General features: G+C 33.9%; 1 protein-coding gene across 1 annotated transcript in view; it reads left to right on the top strand.

The window, feature by feature from the left end:
- The window catches only part of LOC115425582 (collagen alpha-1(I) chain), a 118,483-nt gene that overhangs the window by 83,139 nt on the left and 14,747 nt on the right, over nucleotides 1-20,597 (top strand). Inside the window, exons 25-49 of the mRNA XM_030143212.1 lie at nucleotides 1,137-1,141; nucleotides 1,599-1,652; nucleotides 2,884-2,991; nucleotides 3,878-3,931; nucleotides 4,895-4,948; nucleotides 5,050-5,094; nucleotides 5,209-5,254; nucleotides 6,755-6,799; nucleotides 7,997-8,050; nucleotides 8,145-8,198; nucleotides 9,910-9,963; nucleotides 11,679-11,732; nucleotides 11,881-11,934; nucleotides 12,019-12,063; nucleotides 12,144-12,188; nucleotides 13,556-13,663; nucleotides 13,803-13,856; nucleotides 15,814-15,867; nucleotides 16,767-16,820; nucleotides 17,868-17,975; nucleotides 18,086-18,139; nucleotides 19,057-19,164; nucleotides 19,262-19,315; nucleotides 19,417-19,470; nucleotides 20,461-20,514. Of these exons, the coding sequence (XP_029999072.1) occupies nucleotides 1,137-1,141; nucleotides 1,599-1,652; nucleotides 2,884-2,991; nucleotides 3,878-3,931; nucleotides 4,895-4,948; nucleotides 5,050-5,094; nucleotides 5,209-5,254; nucleotides 6,755-6,799; nucleotides 7,997-8,050; nucleotides 8,145-8,198; nucleotides 9,910-9,963; nucleotides 11,679-11,732; nucleotides 11,881-11,934; nucleotides 12,019-12,063; nucleotides 12,144-12,188; nucleotides 13,556-13,663; nucleotides 13,803-13,856; nucleotides 15,814-15,867; nucleotides 16,767-16,820; nucleotides 17,868-17,975; nucleotides 18,086-18,139; nucleotides 19,057-19,164; nucleotides 19,262-19,315; nucleotides 19,417-19,470; nucleotides 20,461-20,514 (1,473 nt within the window). The remainder of the gene's footprint in view (nucleotides 1-1,136; nucleotides 1,142-1,598; nucleotides 1,653-2,883; nucleotides 2,992-3,877; nucleotides 3,932-4,894; nucleotides 4,949-5,049; nucleotides 5,095-5,208; nucleotides 5,255-6,754; nucleotides 6,800-7,996; nucleotides 8,051-8,144; nucleotides 8,199-9,909; nucleotides 9,964-11,678; nucleotides 11,733-11,880; nucleotides 11,935-12,018; nucleotides 12,064-12,143; nucleotides 12,189-13,555; nucleotides 13,664-13,802; nucleotides 13,857-15,813; nucleotides 15,868-16,766; nucleotides 16,821-17,867; nucleotides 17,976-18,085; nucleotides 18,140-19,056; nucleotides 19,165-19,261; nucleotides 19,316-19,416; nucleotides 19,471-20,460; nucleotides 20,515-20,597) is intronic.

The raw sequence follows: 20,597 nt of genomic DNA, 5'->3' as shown, positions 1-20,597 counted from the left end.
TGAAAGTCTAAAAAAGTCTGGAATTTTGACACACGGTTTTCCAGACCTTGAAAAGTCTCGAATTTTGTGTGAAAGTCTTAATAAAGTATTGAAAAAAGTTTCTTTCATAGTCAAATTTTAGAATATGCTCAAAGGCACATAGTCATGTAAGATAAGAAATACATGTGGAAAGCATATTAGTTAGTTAGTTACTTTCTGTTTATTTTGAATATGCAACAAAACAAAGTAATCCTTCTTTAGTCCTTAGAAATGAAACAGATAGCGAGAAAACATGAAAACTTGTTGACAACACGAAAACAAAATATGACTTCATTCACATATTCGAAAAAGAGTGGGAGGTGGGAAGATCAATCAAATTTTATTTATATAGTGCCAAATCATAACAAAAGTTACCTCATGACATTTTACATATAGAACTGTGTACTTACAGAATTTCTTATAACACTTAAGAGAAACTTAATGTACAAATTTATCTGTCAATTGAATGATTCTCAGAATTCCATCATTAGGCTTTTGACAAATCCCAGTCATAGTTCGGTGTGATAGCAGTCATCCTTGTGGCGACACTGATACAGTTGTCTTCTATAACATTGATGATGTTTTGTCTGTATTTTTTAACCTGTGTTTTTAAATGTATTCTATTTGTTGCTTGCTTGTTTGTTTGTTTTTAAATGGACTCCCAAGCCTGCTAATAAAGATGATGATGATGATGATGATGACGACTTATAAAACTCATAAAAAACTTGATATGATTTCACTAACTGGTCTGTACTGGAACGATTCTAGTGAAACTTGTTTGTGTGATACTCATGCACTTTTGTGATTTTCATATGTTTTAAAAATGTTTCTGTCAGTAAAACATAATTTACTGCAAATTATGCATTCGTTCATTCATACTTTTATGAAAATGAACCTCTCTACTACACACAACAGCTACAATCTCAACCAAAAAAGTAGGAACACAAGTATAAAAGTAGATAAGGTCAAGGTCTGGGGAAAAAATAGCAGTTTTGAAAAAGTCTGGAATTTTAATTTGGATAAAGAGCAAACACCCTGTCAATTAGAAGGAATAGTTTAGTGTGAAGAGGCTAGTGTTGTTTGATGAATTAATATTTTCTGTCTATATGTTCTTTTAGGGAATGTCTGGAAGTTCTGGTCCAAAGGGGTTTCCAGGTGGCCCAGTAAGTATCACTCCTCTACGTACTATAACAAAAATATTATAAATAAAACCCAAATCAATGTCAGAGTCTGATCTTTTATAATATTTTTGTAACAGCTTAAATTAAATATTTCAAAAACTGTCAGGCCGATGTGAAGACTGACCAATAGAATCGTTTTATGACAACAACAAAAAAGACCAAAAATGGGCTTATGAGGTTTCTGCTCGACAGCGATAATTTGCAGTATTTACAATGAAATATATTTTAAAAAGAGTATTTATTAGCAGTAAGAATATAAAAACAGATAATACAGTACAATACAATAGCTTTTTTTGTCATTGTGTGTACAAAGTGTCTAATGAAATCAGGACATGAGCTCATTTCCGATAATAACCAGGAGAAAGAGGCTCTAATGTGAAAATGTGTTTAACTGTTTAGGGTTTTCGAGGACTGGACGGTGATAAAGGAGAGACTGGACCCAAAGGAGACAGAGTAAGAACGACATGAAATGAATGAACTCCATGTGTTTGACCCCTGACCTAATGAGACCCAGATGAAGCATGAATCAACTCCAGAGCTCCACCACTAACATGAACACATTCAAATGCGATTCAGAATCATGTTTATTTCCATGTAAGTAAACGGGGTTCACAATATTAGGAATTAGCTTCAGTGGTTCGGTGCATACGTAGAACATGGAGTAGGTAAGAAACATCCAGTAGTTTGCAGATCTGGAGGGAGTTCTCCTGGAAAAATCTGGTGTGTTTCTTTATTTCACCAAAGAAGAAAAGTAAGCAGTTAAACAGACAGCAGAAATGTTGGAGGGAATGTGGAGAATTTGATGTAGACCACACATATGTCTTTTGGAAATGTGATGATATAACTGTTTTGGGAGATGGTGTGTGGAGTGTTACAACAAATAATAGCGTATACGATTCCAATGTGCTGTGATGGACTGTGTTTGTGTTACTTGTCCGATGGAAATGTAGTGAGAAACGACATATATTTGGTTAAGGTACTTTTAGTGGCTTGTAAAAAAGCTATTACAAGGAACTGGGGAAAGACAAAACCACCAACAAAGGACCAATGAATCACAATTATTGAAGGAATATATACAATGGAAAAAATAACTCAAAAAACTTCTAAAAAATTAGCTAGTCTGCTAAATGTGGTGCATGCATCTTGTTCTTTGTAACCAATGCCAATACACATTGTCCTGTAACTAAATAAATAAATACAAATACAAATACAAACTGCAACTACAAGAAGCACAAATGGATAAGAATGGAATAAATGGACTGATTACAGAACCCGGAATGGTGGAAGGACTGAATAATGTGATTGAAGTGTCGTGTAGTGTAGTATACCCAAGCAAGGTTTGTGTGTTCATTTTTTGTTGTTTTTGCTGATTTTGTGTTCTAAAATTTCAATAAAAACTTAAGTGGAAAAAAGAAAAGAAGCATGTAGTAAAAAATAAAATAAATAAACAATAAGTAGACATAAATAAAAGAAACATATAACTTACAACTTATACACTTGGAACACACAAATAAATAAATAAATAAACAATAAATATACAAAATACAATATACTCCCTCAGTGGAGCCCATTGTGGTTTCCAGTGACTCTGTGTGTGTTTGTTTTTCTGCTGGTTTTACTACACTTCCAACACCTCCATGCCTCATTTTGATGAACTGAACCTTGTGAATTATCATCCCCTCAGGGGCCCTCAGGTGCTGCAGGGATCCAGGGTCATCAAGGAGAGAGGGGGGAGCGTGGCACGCCAGGTCTCCCTGGGGTCAGAGGTCGCCCTGGGCCTCAAGGAAAAGAGGTACCGATGTTTGTATCCTCTGAAATCTCTACAGTTCTGAAGTAAAAGGACTTCAAAACTCTACATGTTGTTTTTGTCTCATCGGTTGATTGGCCATGAGCTGATGTGAAGGTGCTGTGTCCGTCATCATCGTCGTCTTCATCGCCATCTTAATTGCCATCTTCGTTAGTAATTTCCTCAAACATCTTTTCCAACGAAACTACTGGTTGGATTTTTTTTTTTTTTTTTATTTCTAATGTAATTTCTTCTGGACAATGTCTACAAAGTTTCTTCACAGTCTGGAGAAATTTAGATTTTTTTTAAATTTTTGACCAATTTTTTTGAAACATTAGAAATTGCCTTTATTTATAATGGTCCATATTTTGATGGTTTATAACATGGTAATGGTTAGAGATATTAATATAGTCACTATTGAGCACTAACAGGAAGTCATATATGGACTTTCATTTTTGTTCATGACCTTTGACCTTAAGTGACCTTGAAGGGTCAAACTCAAGGTCACCAACGTCTACATTTCGACAATCTTCTTCTCTGAAACTACTGATCAGATTTTTTTCATATTTGTTATGTTGTTTCCTCGGGACAGTGTCTACAGATATCAATATAGTCACGACTGAACACTGATAGGAAGTCCTATATGGACTTTCATTTGTGTCCATGACCTTTGACCTTGAGTGACAAACATTCATTCATTCATTCATGGAAAAAGAATTACAAACAACTCTAAACAAAAGGTCAAAGGTTAAACTGAAGCTCAAAGGAAAAAGAATGAGCTCTCATACGATTTCAACACCGATATAATTTACGAGCTAAACATTTATAGTCTGTGTTTTACACGTATGTTTGTGTTGTAACTCACTTGTTTTTCACCATCGTGTCTCCTCAGGGTGAAGAGGGGGAGTCCGGCCTGCAGGGACAGGTCGGGAAACAGGGGTCAAAGGTCAGAGGCTGTTATTGGTCAAAGTCAGCAGCACTCTCACATATTTTTACTGGGACATTTGTTACGGTGCATTATTACTCAGCTGTGATATAAATGTTTATGATAAGAACATTTACATAAACATTTTAACCATTAACTACTTTAATAATGCTGATACAAAATTATTTATTAATATTTTAGACTTTCTCCCTTCATTTACTTGATTTTTTGCTGCTTTATGTTGAATTTTTTTAATTATGCATTCATTCATTCATACTTTTATTAAAATGAACTTTTCTACTACACACAACAGGTGCAATCTCAACCAAAAAAGTAGGCACACAAGTATAAAACTACATAAAGTCAAGGTCTGGGGGGAAAAAATAGCAGTTTGGAAAAAGTCTGTAATTTTTATTTGGATAAAGAGCAAACAACCTGAAGTAATAAGAAACATTTTTATATGTGATTTTATAGCATAAAAGGAGTTATTTGTGTGTATTTTTTATTTATTTATTTATTTTATTAGTAATACAGTTAACGAGACATAGTGGAAAGAAAAAACAACAACAACTAAACAAGACAAATCGAGCAAGTAAACAAACAAAAAAAACAATGACAAACAACAATGACAACATCATCTTACAATGAAAAAGATGATAAACGTAAAGAGCAACTAAACAATATGGACTGATTAGGGGCAATAGGTTAAAGGGAAAGGGGGAGAGTGAATAAAAGTGAGGAAGGGAGAGGGGGGGTGAGAGTGCAAATAATTAATAATGATATGATAATAACGACAACACAACAATATATAGTAACAATACTAATAGTTGTATTTATTATTACTGTGGTGGCAGCAGCAGTGGAGGCAGCCACAATAACAGTAAAAATGGGTTAAATAGTTCAATATTTATAATAATTTATATCAATTCATATCAATCAGAGTTTATATTAGTTAATTTTAATGTGTTTATTTTTGTATTAAAGGGTAACAGGGGTATCCAGGGACAAAGTGGGAGGATTGGACCCAAAGGATCACGGGTAAATATCAGCAGAATTTTAAAAATGGCTCCAGAGAGTTGTTCTATGTATAGTTTTATGTATTTTAGTTTATAATGTTTGTGTTTTTCATGCACTGACAGGGTCGTACTGGACTCACTGGTCTGTTTGGTCTCCATGGCACACCGGTAAGAACAGGACATGAACAGAAAAGCCTTGAAGCATCAGCGATCAGAGCTGGTATTGGTACTGGAGCTGAAATGTGTGTGTGTTTGTGTGTGTGTTTGTGTGTATTGTTGCAGGGCTTTAGAGGCCGAGTTGGGATTGAGGGACCAGAAGGAAAGCCTGGTACACAGGTTCCCATTTTATAACTTTTCATTCCTATTGTTTTGTTTTGTTTTGTTTTGTTTTTTGCACAATCACAGTAAAAAGGAAATGTCTTTTGTTTCTAGTCAGTGTTTCATGTTGACAGGATTTCAGCCACAAACTGGATTAAATCTTGGGTTGTTAGGTTGAGCTCGTGGCTACAAGAGATACACAGGTATAGAGTTGCAATAAAATAAAATAAAAAAAAACCGTCTAAAAGCATTTTACAGAGTTGAAATGAGTCGGTTGAATCGACTTTACATTTTGTGTTTCCCTCATATGATGTCAGTGTTTCATGAAATATCAGATAATAAACATATCACAAAAAGGCACAACATTAAGACATATGAGCCAGTCGGTGTAAAATTTGTTCATGGAATTCTATATTTGCAATTCACACATAATTTTACCCTAGATGCAGGTGATCAGACCTGTTTTCAGCTCCTGGTTTTGTTAACAAAAGCTGCAGAGTTCATCTGTGACCAGCAGATGGCAGCAAACCCACACACAACAAAGACAAGCTACAGTAAAAACCAGGGTGTCTGCAGATCCTTAATGTGATTGTCCTTAAAATTTATAATTAATCCTTAAATCTGACACTTAAAGGTCTTTAAAAAACCACAGATACAATAAATTATATTACTTTTTTTTTTTGTGAATCTCTGCACAGAATTAATCCAATTTATTATTAGTGTCATTCATGGTGGAGGGGTTCAGGTTATCAGTTATCAGCTTTAATTAAAAAAAATTAAATAAAAATCATTCACTGTTTTTTTAGGCTGTTGCGGTTTTGTCATCATAATATAGAGGTGTCAAACTCATTTTAGTTCAGGGGCTACATTCAGTCCAATATGATCTCAAGTGGGTCAGACCAGTAAAATAATAACAGTGAAAAAAGCAAAACTGCATCATGAAAATGTTTACATCTCCAAGTATCCTTTAAAAAAATGCAAATAACATGAAAAACCACGAACAACCTGAGATTTATTAAGAAAAATAAGTGCAATTTTAACAATATTATGCCTCAGTTTATCATTTATACATGTACATTGCAACTTACAGACCACAGTGGATCTACAAATACATGAAACATGTAATAACGGATAATATTGTTAAAATTCTACTTAATTTCCTTAAGATATTTTTTTTCAGGTTATTCACATAATGTAAAGATTTTCATGGAATTTTCCTTTTTTTTTTTTTTTTTTACAGTAAAACGAAGAGAAACTTTTGGAGCTGTTATTATTTATAGGTTTTATGATAGTATTTTACAGGTCCGACCCACTTCAGATCGAATTGGTCTGTATGTGGAACCCGAATTAAAATGAATTCATCTTCCTTTATTTCAGCGTCATTTTTTTCATTTCACAAATTCATGCTGCGGGCCAATTTGGACCCTTAGCCGGTCCAGTTTTGGCCCGCAGACCACATCTTCAACACCCCTGTCATAATGCATTAAAGATGTTTATGTTTACCTCACAGGGCGGTCCTGGTCCTACTGGACTTCTTGGCCCCAAAGGAGACAGAGTGAGTTTCATCACATGTTTTTGTCCATTAACAGGAAAGGAAACAAATCCAAATACAATGAAACATCAATCACAGCTGCAACAATCCCCCCCTAACATTAACAAATACTGTGTTGAGCAAAGTCATTGTTAAGAGTTAAAACTCACACACAAACATAAGCAGATCTGTGTCTGCGTAATCGCTAAAACAGATCTCACAGTTGATTCATATATGTGTAAGTGTGCTTTTGAAAGCAAATATGACAACATCTATGTAAAGTACTAATATTTGTCTGGTTATAACTCACAGATCATGTATTTTACTCAATAAAACATGTTCATGGCCTTCACTATATGGACAAAAGTATGTGGACACGTTGAATTCAGGTGTTTCTTTTCTAACAGAGGTCTGGGATGCAAAACAATAATGATAAATGTCATAATATAGTTTTATATTGGGATAAATATCATTGTATTGCATTGCATCAGTTAGGTGGGTTTAAATTATTATCTTTGCTTCCAAAATGCCTCAGAGATGGTTTTGACTTAATTTCTCTCAACATTGACTAATTTTAAATGTTCTACCTCTAAATATCTAAAATATTTTTCATGCTCTGACTGCAAATAATAATTTTCCACCACAGCTAACCATCTACCCATTAAGGTTTAAGAAAATATTGAGGTTTTTCTCACAGCTGTAGACATGATGTGCCCCAGTATTTTTGTCCATATAGTTTATAGTTTAAACATCAACATTTTCTTTAAGTTAATGGGAGATTTTTCTTCCTAATTGAGACACGAAGAAAGTAAATGGTTAGTTTTGTTAGAAAATTATTATTTACAGTCAGAACACAGAACATTTAAAGTCACTGTCATGGATAAAAAAAAATAATGTTGAGAGAAATTAAGTGAAAACCATTTCAATATAAACTAAACTAACCACTGCAATGATATTTATCCCAATATAAATCTATATTATGGCGTTTGTCATTATTGTTTTGTATCCTAGAGCCCTGTTAATAAAGAAACACCTGAATTCAACGTGTCCACATACTTTTGTCCATATAGAGCCTTTTCAGTGCCCCTTAGTTTTACAGAACATCTTTTAATCATCTTCATAAACCTGCTCTGTGTTATTTTTAATCATCTGAGGGTTAGATCCATCCTGTTTTCTGACTGAATAAAGGTTAAATCTGTCTTTTTTCTTTGCCACATGTAGGGGTTTCCTGGTTCTGCCGGTGATCCAGGGAAGGCAGGTCCTCCAGGGGCTCCGGTAGGTCATCAGCTCCTGGAAAACACTTCACCCAACACCACTGAACTTATTTAATGTTTATGACGAACTGAAAGGAGACATTTGACCTCAACAGGGTCCATCAGGAAGTCCAGGTCAGGACGGGATCCCTGGACCAGCAGGAGCGAGGGTGAGAAGACCTAATACCAATAACAATATTGAATCGAATCGAATAAATATAGAATAATATAATACAATATATTATAGTATAATATAATATAGTATAATATAACATAGGATGATACAATATAATGTAATATAATATATAGCACCGGTGTCAAACTCATTTTCTTCCGGGGGCCACATTCAACCGAATTTAATCTGAAGTGGGCCGGACCAGTAAAATACTAGCATGATAGCCAATAAATAATGACAACTCCAAATTGTTTTAGTGTAAAAAATAACATTCAGTTATGCCAATATTTACATTTACAAATTATCCAAACAAAATAGGATGTGAATAACCTGAAAAAAATGGAATTGTTAAGAAATATACGTACAATTTTATCAACATTATGCCTCAGCTTATCATTTATACATACGCATTACAGATCAGATCTACAAAGGCACAAAACATTTAGTCACAGGCAGAATATTGTTAAAATTGCACTTAATTTTCTTTAGACATTTCAGGTTGTTCATAATTGTCCAGGTTATTCACATTTTATTGTTAAAGGATAGTTTGTTCATGTAAACATTTTCATAATTTAATGTTTTTGCACTAAATCAGAGAGAAAAATTGGTGTTGTCATTATTTCTAGGTTATTATGATATTATTTTTGAGTTCGATGCCCAAACTTGCATTTTGCAAATTCATCCCGCAGGCTGGATTAGAACCTTTGGCGGGCCGGTTTTGGCCCCCGGGCCACATGTTTGACACTTGTGATTTATAGTATAATATAATATAATATAATATGATATAATATAATATAATATAGTATAATAGAATAGAATTTTATATAGTACACTGTAATATATTATACTATAATATAATATAGAATGCGGTCTTTTGTATTGCTGTTGTATCAAGCAGATTTTACAATTATATATTAAAGAATAAAGTAACCTTAAAGTTACAGAATGTGGGTATTTATGACCTCAGACATGTAATTCCATGTGCCAATGTTACATTTTTTATCATAAAAAATATTCCCTGCCATGGATTAGTCCATTAAAGACCAATTAAATGTTACATTTTAGGCATTTAGACACATTAGAGTTGTTAGTTGTGGGGCCACATTCAGCCTAATGAGATCTCAGATGGGCCAAACCAGGTAAAATAATAACATAATAACCTATAAATAATGACAACTCCAAATGTTTCTCTTTGTTTTAGGGTGAAAAAAAATAAAACTACAGTATGAAAATGTTTACATCTACAAACTAGCCTTTAAATATGTGAATAACATGAACTTTCTGAAATTTCTTAAGTAAAATAAGTGCAATTTTAACAATATTCTGCCTCAATTTATCATGTACACATATCATTTGCCTCATAGCTTAATTGCCTAAATCATATTTTTGGCCAATTTGGGATATCTACATAAAATGAAGCAGCATTGTTAGGAGAGTAAAATTATATAAATATCACAATTTGGCCAAAATGATCATGAATTATAGCTAAAAACCTTTGAGAATATCTTTATTAAATACAGGTACAGAAATCACAAAAACAGTCCTGTATTCCTTTCTTGGGGCATCTGTCTATTAAAATACTGTAGCTTGATCAGTTAAGGGTTAAAGATTAGAATTTAAAGAATAGAATTTATTGGTATTTTTTTTATTTTCATGCTGAAACATACAAAAAAGTCATTAAATGTGGCTCTTATTGTGTTTTTTAGGGCTTCACAGGGAAACCAGGGCTGACGGGTCCCCAGGGGCCAGTGGGCATGTATGTAAGTGACATTTATCAAATGGTGCTGTAATTTAAAGACAATTCAGTCAATTTTACTCAAATTAAATGCATTTTTCAGAGCCACTTTGGTTTTATATAAGAAATAGAAAGAGTTATTTTATGTTTCCTTCACATGATCTCAGTGTTTTATGAAAAATTAGACATTAAACATATACAAAAAAAGGCACAACATTAAAATATGTGAGCCACTCAGTATCAAATTTGTTCATATAGGTCTGTATTTGCAATTCACACATAATTTTACTCTAAATCCGGGTGATCAGACCTGTTTTCAGCTCCTGGTTTTGTTCATAGAAGCTGCAGAGTTCCTCTGTGACCAGCAGATGGCAGCAAACCCACACTCACAACAAAGACATGACAGTAAAAACCAGGGTGTCTGAAAATCCTTAAAAAGTCTTACTGTATTTGTCCTAAATTGTCCTTAAAATTATTTTTAACATATTCAGTTTATTTTAGCTCACTTTGTTTGTATTTTAGGATTTTAGTTTGTATATTTTAATGTTTTTTAGCATATTATTTTGTATATTTTAGTGTATTTTAGCCTATTTGTATATTTTTGTGCATTTTTGTGAGTTTTAGTGTATTGTTATATGTTTTAGTGTATTTTAACATATTTTAGCATACTTTACATGTACATTAACAAATTTTTGTGTGTTTTAGCATATTTTATATTTATTTCAGCATATTCTTTGTGTATTTTAGTGCATTTTTTGGGGGGGGGGTGGTTGTGTGTATTTTAGTGTATTTTTGTGCATCATTTTTTCTTATTTTTAAAGTTTGAAAAGTGGAAAAACTGAATAATTTTTTTTAATGGGTTGGGGTTAGAATTCTCCTGTTTAAAACAAATGAATTATAATTCCTCTTGGTTTTGCGGAAAAAAAAAAAATCATCAAAAACCTTTTTTTTTCTGTAGGAAATATGTCTTTCTGAGACAGCAGATTATACCAGTTCTTTACATGTATTGATAGGATTAGTGAACCAACAGGTATTAAATATTTTAGATCAATAGATGGTTTTGGGGGGTTAACAGAATAAATACAGGGTTCTGGATGTTATGAAATGATGAATTCTCCACATTTTCAACTCACATCAGAAGTATTTATTCACTTTTATGCCGTATTTCAAGTTTTTTTGGTTCACTTTTCCCTTATTTTCCAAGTGTTTTGCTCATGTTATTGTCATTTAAAAGGTTTTTATATGTTTTATAGATGAATAATTGAGGTAAAACTGTATTTTACACTGATTCTTTACATGTAGTGATAGGATTAGTGGATCAATAGGCATTAAACATTTTAGATCAGTAGATGATTTTGGTTTTTGAGGGTTAACAGAATAAGTTCAGGCTTCTGGATGTTATGAAATGATGAATTCTCCACATTTTCAAGTATTTTTCTCATTTTCTCCTCATATTAGAAGTATTAGTTCACTTTTATGCCATATTTCAAGTTTTTTTGGGTCACTTTTCCCTTATTTTTTAAGTATTTTGTGCATTTTATTGTCATTTTACAGGTTTTATTATACATTTTATTCATGAATAATTGAGGTAAAACTGTATGTTACACCAATTATTTACATGTATCGATAGGATTGGTGGATCAACAGGTATTAAACAGTTTGTAGACGGTTTTGGTGGATGTTTGGGTCTGTATGGGTTAATACTGTGTTTTCTGAGGTTAGATCTGGTTTTATCTGCAGGGTTACTCGGGTGCGGTGGGTCTGATTGGGAGACCAGGTCACATGGGACAAAGAGTAAGAAACTATTCCTAATGAAATGTTATTGATCGTTTCAGTGGAACTATCAGCCCGTCAGCATTTAATCACATATATTATATTATTATCAGGTTTTATTTGGTTTTAATGAAGTTGAAATATGAGTGTGTTTTTTTCTGTTGATCAGGGAGATGCCGGTGTCAGAGGTTCACCAGGAATCCAGGGAAAAACCGGACCTCGTGTATGTGTTAATATGTTAATATGTTGATGCACAGTGTTTGACTTTAATTGTACTTTAATATTGGTTGAATTATTGTGTTTTCAGGGTTTGCAGGGACCTGTAGGTGAGAGAGGACCCCCGGGACCACAGGTAGACACATAATACTGAGAATAAGAATAATGAATAATCTGAATATTAAAGAATAATGTGATTTTTTGTCTTATTTTCAGGGCCGTCAAGGAGAGTTGGGGCCCAAAGGTGTTCGGGGTCCTTCAGTAAGTCCTTCAGTTTTAACGGAAAATATGACTGTTTTTGATCACTTTAATAATTCTTGTGCCAGAAAGTAAAATCAACATCTTTTTGGATATTGTTTATTTATGATCTACATCAGCTTTTCCACACATTTGTACATAGTGTTAGGGTTAATTAAAATTCAAAATTCTGTTAAGATATTTATTTGGGGCAATATCCTCTTGAGACCAAGCAATGCATTTTTGTCCTCTGTAGAATAGAATAGAATAGAATAGCCTTTATTGTCATTGTGTATACAATGAAATTAATAGTGCTACTCTAGTTAGTGCAACAATATTAATTAAAAAAAAAAAAAAAAAACTTCAGAAAATAAGAAATGAGCTAAAATAAAAGCTAGGAAAAAAAATAGATATAAAATATGAACAGACACAATATTAAGAGTATGTACAGGGTGGGGAAGCAAAATTTACAATATTTTGAGGCAGGGATTGAAAGACAGTGTATGACCAATTAGTTTATTGAAAGTCATGAGAATTTATTTGCCACAAAAAAATGTACATAATAGAAAATGTTTTTATTCTATGTGTCCTCCTTCTTTCTCAATAACTGCCTTCACACGCTTCCTGAAACTTGCGCAAGTGTTCCTCAAATATTCAGGTGACAACTTCTCCCATTCTTCTTTAATAGTATCTTCCAGACTTTCTGGTAATAGTTTTGCTCATAGTCATTCTCTTCTTTCCATCATAAACAGTCTTTATGGACACTCCAACTATTTTTGAAATCTCCTTTGGTGTGACGAGTGCATTCAGCAAATCATACACTCTTTGACGTTTGCTTTCCTGATTACTCATATGGGCAAAAGTTTCTGAAAAGGTATGGATAATAGTGTTAGGTATGATTATGACATCAATATATGTTTGGTTTCAAAACAATTAACGTAGTGCCTGCTGAGAAAAAACAACTAAATGTTCATTGTAAATTTTGCTTCCCCACCCTGTATATCTATGAACTCAAGTCTATATAAAAATACAGCATTTATGTTTGTATAAATATTGAATAAATATTGCGTTATTGCAAGAACAGAATAGTATTGCACATCTTGTTGCACATAATTCACAAATGTGTCTGAAAAAACTGTTGCATTATGCTTTTTCTAATCAAGGCAATTATTTCATGTAAAAAAAAAAAAAATGGCCAAAACTGTTATTTTCCTGGGTCTCAGGAGAATATTGATCTGATATAGATTTTCTAAACCAGTCCAGTTGAACCGAGAAGAGCAATGACCTGGACAAATGAGAACCTACACAGATATCTTATATTGATATTGATATTGTCTCTCATGTTTAATTGACCTTTAATCCTAAAACACTGTTTATTTGTGTCTTTGAAGGGCCCCCGGGGTAAGCCAGGGCCTCAGGGTGGTGTAGGTAGATCTGGTCCTCCTGGGAGCCCGGGGCCTCCTGGACCACAGGGATCAGCCGGACCCAGAGGGTTTCCAGTGAGTGGGTACTTTCCACCTTCCTCTCCATTCTATGTTGTTGTGAACTGCGCCGCTGCCTTCATTAAGGCCGTGTACAGTTTACTTATACTGTCACACACTGGTAACGTGGTAAGAAAATCCTGTTTGTTCTAATCAGGGAACACCAGGGACCAGTGGACTGACGGGACAGACTGGAGACAAAGGACAGAGGGTAACTGGTGTCTCTATGAGGCGTTTCAGGAACTGGTTTAATTTAACCCTCAAAGACCCAAAAGCATCTACTGATCTAAAATTATTAATAACTTTTGAGCCGTTAATCATATCAATACAGTGAAATAATTCAGGTAAAATGCAGTTTGTCGTCTTTTCAGCAGCATTAGATTAGATTTTACTGATCCCACAATGGACAAATTCAATGGTCAAGGCAGCAACAGAATAGTGAAACAAAGAAACTACAGATACATTAATGTAGTGCAAAACAAATAAACAATACAAAAGAAAAGAAAATAATAATAGTAATAAAAACTATACAGACTATTTATGTATTTACAACATAGAGGAATTGCAAGAATGTCAAAGATGTCTTTTTGGATGCATCCAGTCTCTGTAGTGAACATGGAAACACCATTATTTTTGGCAGTGTTGAAAAACCCATGTGTTTTACTAATGAAAGTGGTTGTAGACGCTTGTTTTACATAGAAATAATGATATATTTTGCTGAAAATGTCCCGTTTTCTTCCAATTGGTCTATTTTGATATAAAATCTTTTTAATTTACCAAGTTTTTATGAACACCTACGTCAGGGGTGTCAAACTCATTTTAACTTAGCCTAATATGATCTCCAGTGGGTCAGACCAGTAAAATAATAATACATTAACCTATAAATAATGACAGCTCCAAGCTATTACAAGGAACTGGGGAAAGACAGAACCACCAACAAAGGACCAGTGGATCACAATTACTGAAGGAATATATGTAATGGAAAAAATAACTCACAAACTGCGACTACGAGAAGCACAAATGGACAAAAAATGGAATAAATGGACAGAACCCGGAATGATGGAAGGACTGAATAATGTGAATGTAGCGTCATGTAGTGTTCCCAAGTAAGGTTTGTGTGTTCGTTTTTTGTTGTTTTCGGTGACTATGTGTATATAAAATTTCAATAAAAATGTAAGTGAAAAAAAAAAAAAAAAATAATAATAATAATAATGACAACTTCAAACTGTTCTCTATGTTTTAGAGTGAAAAAAAATTATATTATGTACATGTTTACATCTGCAAACTATCCTTTAAAAAATGCTGAAAACATGAACAAACTGAAATTTAATCAGAAAAATAAGTGTTCTTTACACGTTCTTTACATTCTACAGTTCACAGTGGATCTATAAATGCAAAAAACATTTAGTAACAGACAGATTCTTGTTTAAATTGTCCTCACTTCTGTTTAGACATTTCAAGTTGGTCATATTTGTTCAGGTTATTCACATTTATTGTGAAAAATATAAGTCCTTAGAAATAAAACGGTAGCAAGAAGTCAAGGGAAAAAAACCTTATACATATGCATGACTTCATTTGCACATTCGAAAGGAGTGGGAGGAAGTATAACTTAAAGAAGTGAATTAGTTCAATAAGTTATACTTCCTCCCACTCCTGTTTGAATGTGCAGATGAAGTCATGTATATGTATATGTATGAAGGATAGTTTGGAAATGTAAACATTGTTCTGTGATTTTACTTTTTTAAAGTTGTCAGGGTTTATAGATTATTATAATAGTATTTTACTGGTCTAACCCACTTGAGATCGAACTAAAGTGATTGTTAATATTTTAAGTGTAATTTTTTCCACTTCACAAATTCATCCCATGGGTTGAATTGGACCAGTTTTGGCCCACAGGCCATATGTTTGACACCTATGATCTACATGGTCAGTAAAATAAATATAGGAAAATACCTGATTTTTACTGCAAAAATGTAAAGGATAATATTATATTATATTATGTGGCAATAACTCTCTTGGTAACAAGGAAATGTGGACAAAAATTCAGTTGGAAGTCACTGCAAATAATAGTTCTGGGTCTTCGAGGGTTAAAAACACTGAATATTTCATTTATGTATTATATAATGAGTAATTATTCCAGTAGAATAAAGTGTTGTGTTTGGTTTTAGGGACCTGTGGGTCCTGCTGGTGATTTTGGTTCTCCAGGACTGCACGGAGAGCAGGTCAGTTTATTAATCAACATTTAATGATAACTAATAATAATATGGACTGTTATTAAATGTAATCAGTGCTGATGAGCAGTAAAAGATATACCATTACATATGTGGAATACAAAATATGACTCACTGTATATAGGTAAATTCACATACAGTGGTAGAAAAAGGTTTTCAGACACCCCGTGCAAAGTATGATTTTATGTTCGCATAAAAATAACTAGAACTACATAGTCACAGGTTGTAAAGAGCTAGAATTTTAACCTTTCAGTGGCTAAAAGCTTTAAATGTCAAAACTAAAGCTTTTATGTCTTCTTTGAGGGATTTCACTGAGACCCATAAACCAGCAAACAGAGTTTTTTACCCCATGTATTTCTGATGTATTACATTAAGAATCACTGTTAAGTCATTGAACCCTACTTAGTATTCCGTACTCCAAACCCACATGCTCCCTTCTGCACATGCTCAGTTCCATTGTGGTCAAAAATGGATCTTTCAGCAGATAATGAAACCCATCCAGGACATGACAGGATTTTAGTTTGGGTGTTTTTTTCTTGTTAACATTAAACTAAAAAAAGCATTTGTTTCTGTCTGATGCAGTAACACTTTTTTAAACACAAAGATGATTTTTCCTTAAATATTTCACAATAATATTTGAGATTGTGTAAAATTAAAGGGTGTCTGAAAACTTTCTTCCACTACTGTACATTTACATCAGTTTTTTTAAAATATATTTTCTCTAACTTAATACCTTCTACAGTAAAAATTGGGCTCCTTGCAGTTTTATTTATGTGTTTCCATATACTCTATTTATGTTCAGTTAAAGTAGCTTTTAAAGAATATAATACTCAAAACTATTGTTATAAAAAGTCATCATGTAATTGATGAGTATGATTGTGTGTTGTCAGGGTTCTCCGGGTCCATCTGGTGAAGACGGGGTTCCTGGATCCAAAGGAGACCAGGTCTGTGACATTAATGACATTTACATAAACATAAAAATCTACTTGATATCTGTTTTCTATGAGATTAACGATAAGCACATGATGAACTGAACCAACCCCAGATCATAACACTGACCCCACAGTGCACTTGTTCAAGCCAAAAACAGACTGGATTATTCTTGGTAAAAAAGTTTAAATGAACTGAAAATCAAAAGCACTTACTGCTTTTTGGATAAAGTTGTTTAATTGCTTATTATCTTTAATGTTTTGTTAAACAACTTTTCACTATTGGTTTGTGAAATTAAAAGGCAAGGTTTAAAATGTAATGAAATACTGAAATTATTGTTTCTACTGTTCATTTCTTCTATTTGAACTACTCCACTTTTTCATATCTGTATTGTTATGGAATTTTCTTATTATTTTGATAATCAGTTGCAGTGCAAAACCATATACAGTTGCGGAAAAAATTATTAGACCACCCTTGTTTTCTTCAATTTCTTGTTCATTTTAATGCCTGGTACAATTAAAGGTACATTTGTTTGGACAAATATAATGATAATAAAAATAGCTCATAGTAGTTTAATTTCAGAGCTGATATCCATCCATTTTTTTTTCCAGTTTTCTTGATAATAACTAAAATCCCTTCAGTTCTTACATCAGTATCTATGGCATTGTACTGACAAAAACAGTGCTTTTAGTCATTCCATGTTTTCTTTTCTGTCTGTTTAGTCACATGGTACACTCAGGAGTTAGGATTTGATTGAATAACCATTGTTTTTGATGGCATTTGATGGTCTAATAATTTTTTCCGCGACTGTAAAATGTAGTACTTCTTACAATGGGAGAAAATTAATATTGAGTGGAATTATATTTGACTTTTTGTTGGTTTGACCCACCGACACAACTCGACTTTCTCATGTGGCCCCTTGGAAAAATTAATTGCCCACCACTGAGTTAAAGCGGAAACGTCAATCATTTCTGATCGACAGTTATGGTGAAACACTTCTGAATCTATAACTGAAACAAGTGCAGACTGCGTAAACCTGACATTACACCATAATTACTCAGGGAGCTCCAGGCCTCAGGGGACAACAAGGGCCCAAAGGAGCCAAAGGAGAACCAGGACCTCAGGGCTCCCAGGGGCTGCAGGGTGAGCCTGGGCAGAGGGGCAAAGAGGTCAGATGTACCGACGTTTTATGAAACCGTTTTACCAGCAGCTGCTTGTTCCGGATGAAAGTGTCCTGCTGCTTCTTTGCTTCACTCTGTTGTTATTTTCCTTCCTGCAGGGAGACATGGGTCCACCCGGTGGTTCTGGAGATTCAGGAGCTAAAGGAGCAAAGGTCAGTGTTTGTGCACATAAACACATCAAGGCTCATGGTGGTTTTCTGTCCATTCATCCACACGTTTGTATAAGGGCACTTCTATCAAACTGAGTTCATTTTGGTACCTGGCACTTTTCCAGCTTTTTAGACTGAATAATAAAAGAGAAATTTAGACATATTTCCCCCCAAATGTACCTCATCATGACCTCAGATAAATGCAAAAAAACCCAAAAAACTCTTGCTCTAAGCCATCCCTAAATAAATGAATTTTTAATCAAATATTGGGGCCAAAAATAGGACCAAAATTGGGACATGACAAGCTACTTAGGTGTCAGTGCATTTGATCTGGAAAACGCGGCTTAAAATGGTCTTATATACCCCTATAAATAAAGACATTGTGTTAAATTTGCCAATCCTAGTGGTTTTTCTAATCCAGACATGCAGGTTTTTCATGAATCTCAGTCGCATTCTAGGTTGTGTGTGTAACCCATCGTGTCCACTCGCATTACATGCAGAACCTGCCCATTTAAACACATACATATAAATCACAAGTGATTTTGCAACAGCAGTCATTTTTGTGAAACACTCTGCCTTGCATAATTAGTTCGATTCCCAAAATGTACCTGTGAGAGAACAAAAGATATTCAAAAAAATAGTAGCGCGTAATTTTAGTGTCCTTTTTACCGTGTTACATACGGATTCTTGTATAAAAATAATATAAAATGTGTTTTATCTGATGAATAGTTCCTCTTTTATCTCAGTAAATATTTATTTTTAAAATAGACCCAAAGCACTTCCAAACTTGATTTATAACATTAGTCTACATCTGGTTTGAATTTTTAGCCCCCATGTCCTGTTTTTAGGACCAGTTTCATAGAAGCACCCATAAGTTAGAAACAGAGTTTGAAATGTAAGAAGTGCATTTTTTTTCTCAGGGGAATGTGGGAAATCGTGGCTCACGGGGATCAGAGGGTCCGACAGGGGCACCAGGAAAACAGGGGTCAAGAGGGTCTAAAGGAGAGAAGGGTGACGCAGGTGCAATGGTAAATAACATTTAGTACATTTTCTATTCTGTATCATCATATGTGTATCTACTCAGTCTTTGTACACTCATCCATGTTTTGTTTTGTTTTTTCTCAGGGTCAACGAGGTCTGCTGGGGAAGGTCGGACCATTTGGATTATTAGGACTACAGGTAACAAACAGCTCCTAATATTAAAATGTTACATTTGATATGTGGAAATATGTCTCAGTTGCAGAATGTTGTTCAGATGCTAGTTATGTATGGTTTTTCAGGGTTTTTCTGGACTTTCTGGAACCCAAGGGCCTGATGGGCCACCAGGACAGAAGGTAGGACTCCTCTGTGACGGAATCTGAGAAAAAAATTAAACAGAAATTAGAAATCAGAATACTTTATTAATCCCAGTTGTCACAGTTGCTCCGTACAAGTGTAATAATAAGTAGCAGGACAGAAATGATCAATAATGCAAAATATATAGCTGCAAATATATACATATGTACACCAAATATACTTATTAAAACACTGTATTAAACACAATTTGTACAGTGTTTTGTACAATATATAATAGACAAATGTCATCAATATGATAAGGAAAAGAAATATACATTCTAAGTGTGTAAATATTGTTGTGTGTAATTATAATTACGCGGTTATGAGGTGGAATTAAACAGTCCGATGGCCAGGCAGGAATGTTTTCTGTTGTTCAGTGGTGCATTTGGGTTCTTTATCCATGTAGGGAAATTCAGTGTCTGCATTTTACCCTTCCTAATATACCTACACAGTACTTAGCATTAACGCTAGTATTAGCATTAGCACGTAGCACCATAGCTAGCTAGCTAGCTAGCTAGCTAGATAGATAGATAGATAGATAGTTACAACAGCAATTTGTACAATATCTACCAGATCAATATGATAAGTAAAATAAATATACATAAATAAGTGCAAAAATATTGTTGTATAATTATTATAATTATGTGTTTATAAGGTGGATTTAAACAATCTGATGACCACAATATGTACATGCATAAGGTCATGTAAAAAAAACAACATGCCAACAGTCAAGCAACACAAAAAATAATAGTAGCAATAAGTTATAAAACTCTAAAGATTATATATATTTTTGGATCTTTATGTAGTTTGATTAATGGAGTATTAATAGTATATGTCTGCTTTCTTTTTTCTCATCATAGGTAAGTTAAAATATTGTCACTACATCATGCTAATCTGAGGCTAGCTGTCTAAAACATGCTCCTCTGCTGTTCCTGTCCCCAGCAGTTGTCAGTTTACTTAATGATGATGTGGACTTGTTGTCTGTGCAGGGAGACAAAGGACCAGCTGGTTCAGCCGGTGACCCAGGAGCTCCAGGTCCTCAGGTACAGACTCCTGCTGCTCATTAGTCACTGTGACTGTAACATGGAGCTGAAACACAGTAGCATCAGCCTGTTTGTGTTCTGTC

Source organism: Sphaeramia orbicularis, chromosome 9 (genome assembly GCF_902148855.1).
Source record: "Sphaeramia orbicularis chromosome 9, fSphaOr1.1, whole genome shotgun sequence".
Lineage (NCBI taxonomy): Eukaryota > Metazoa > Chordata > Actinopteri > Kurtiformes > Apogonidae > Sphaeramia > Sphaeramia orbicularis.
Note: the sequence above shows the minus strand (reverse complement) of the source record. Positions and strands in the feature narration are given on the sequence as shown.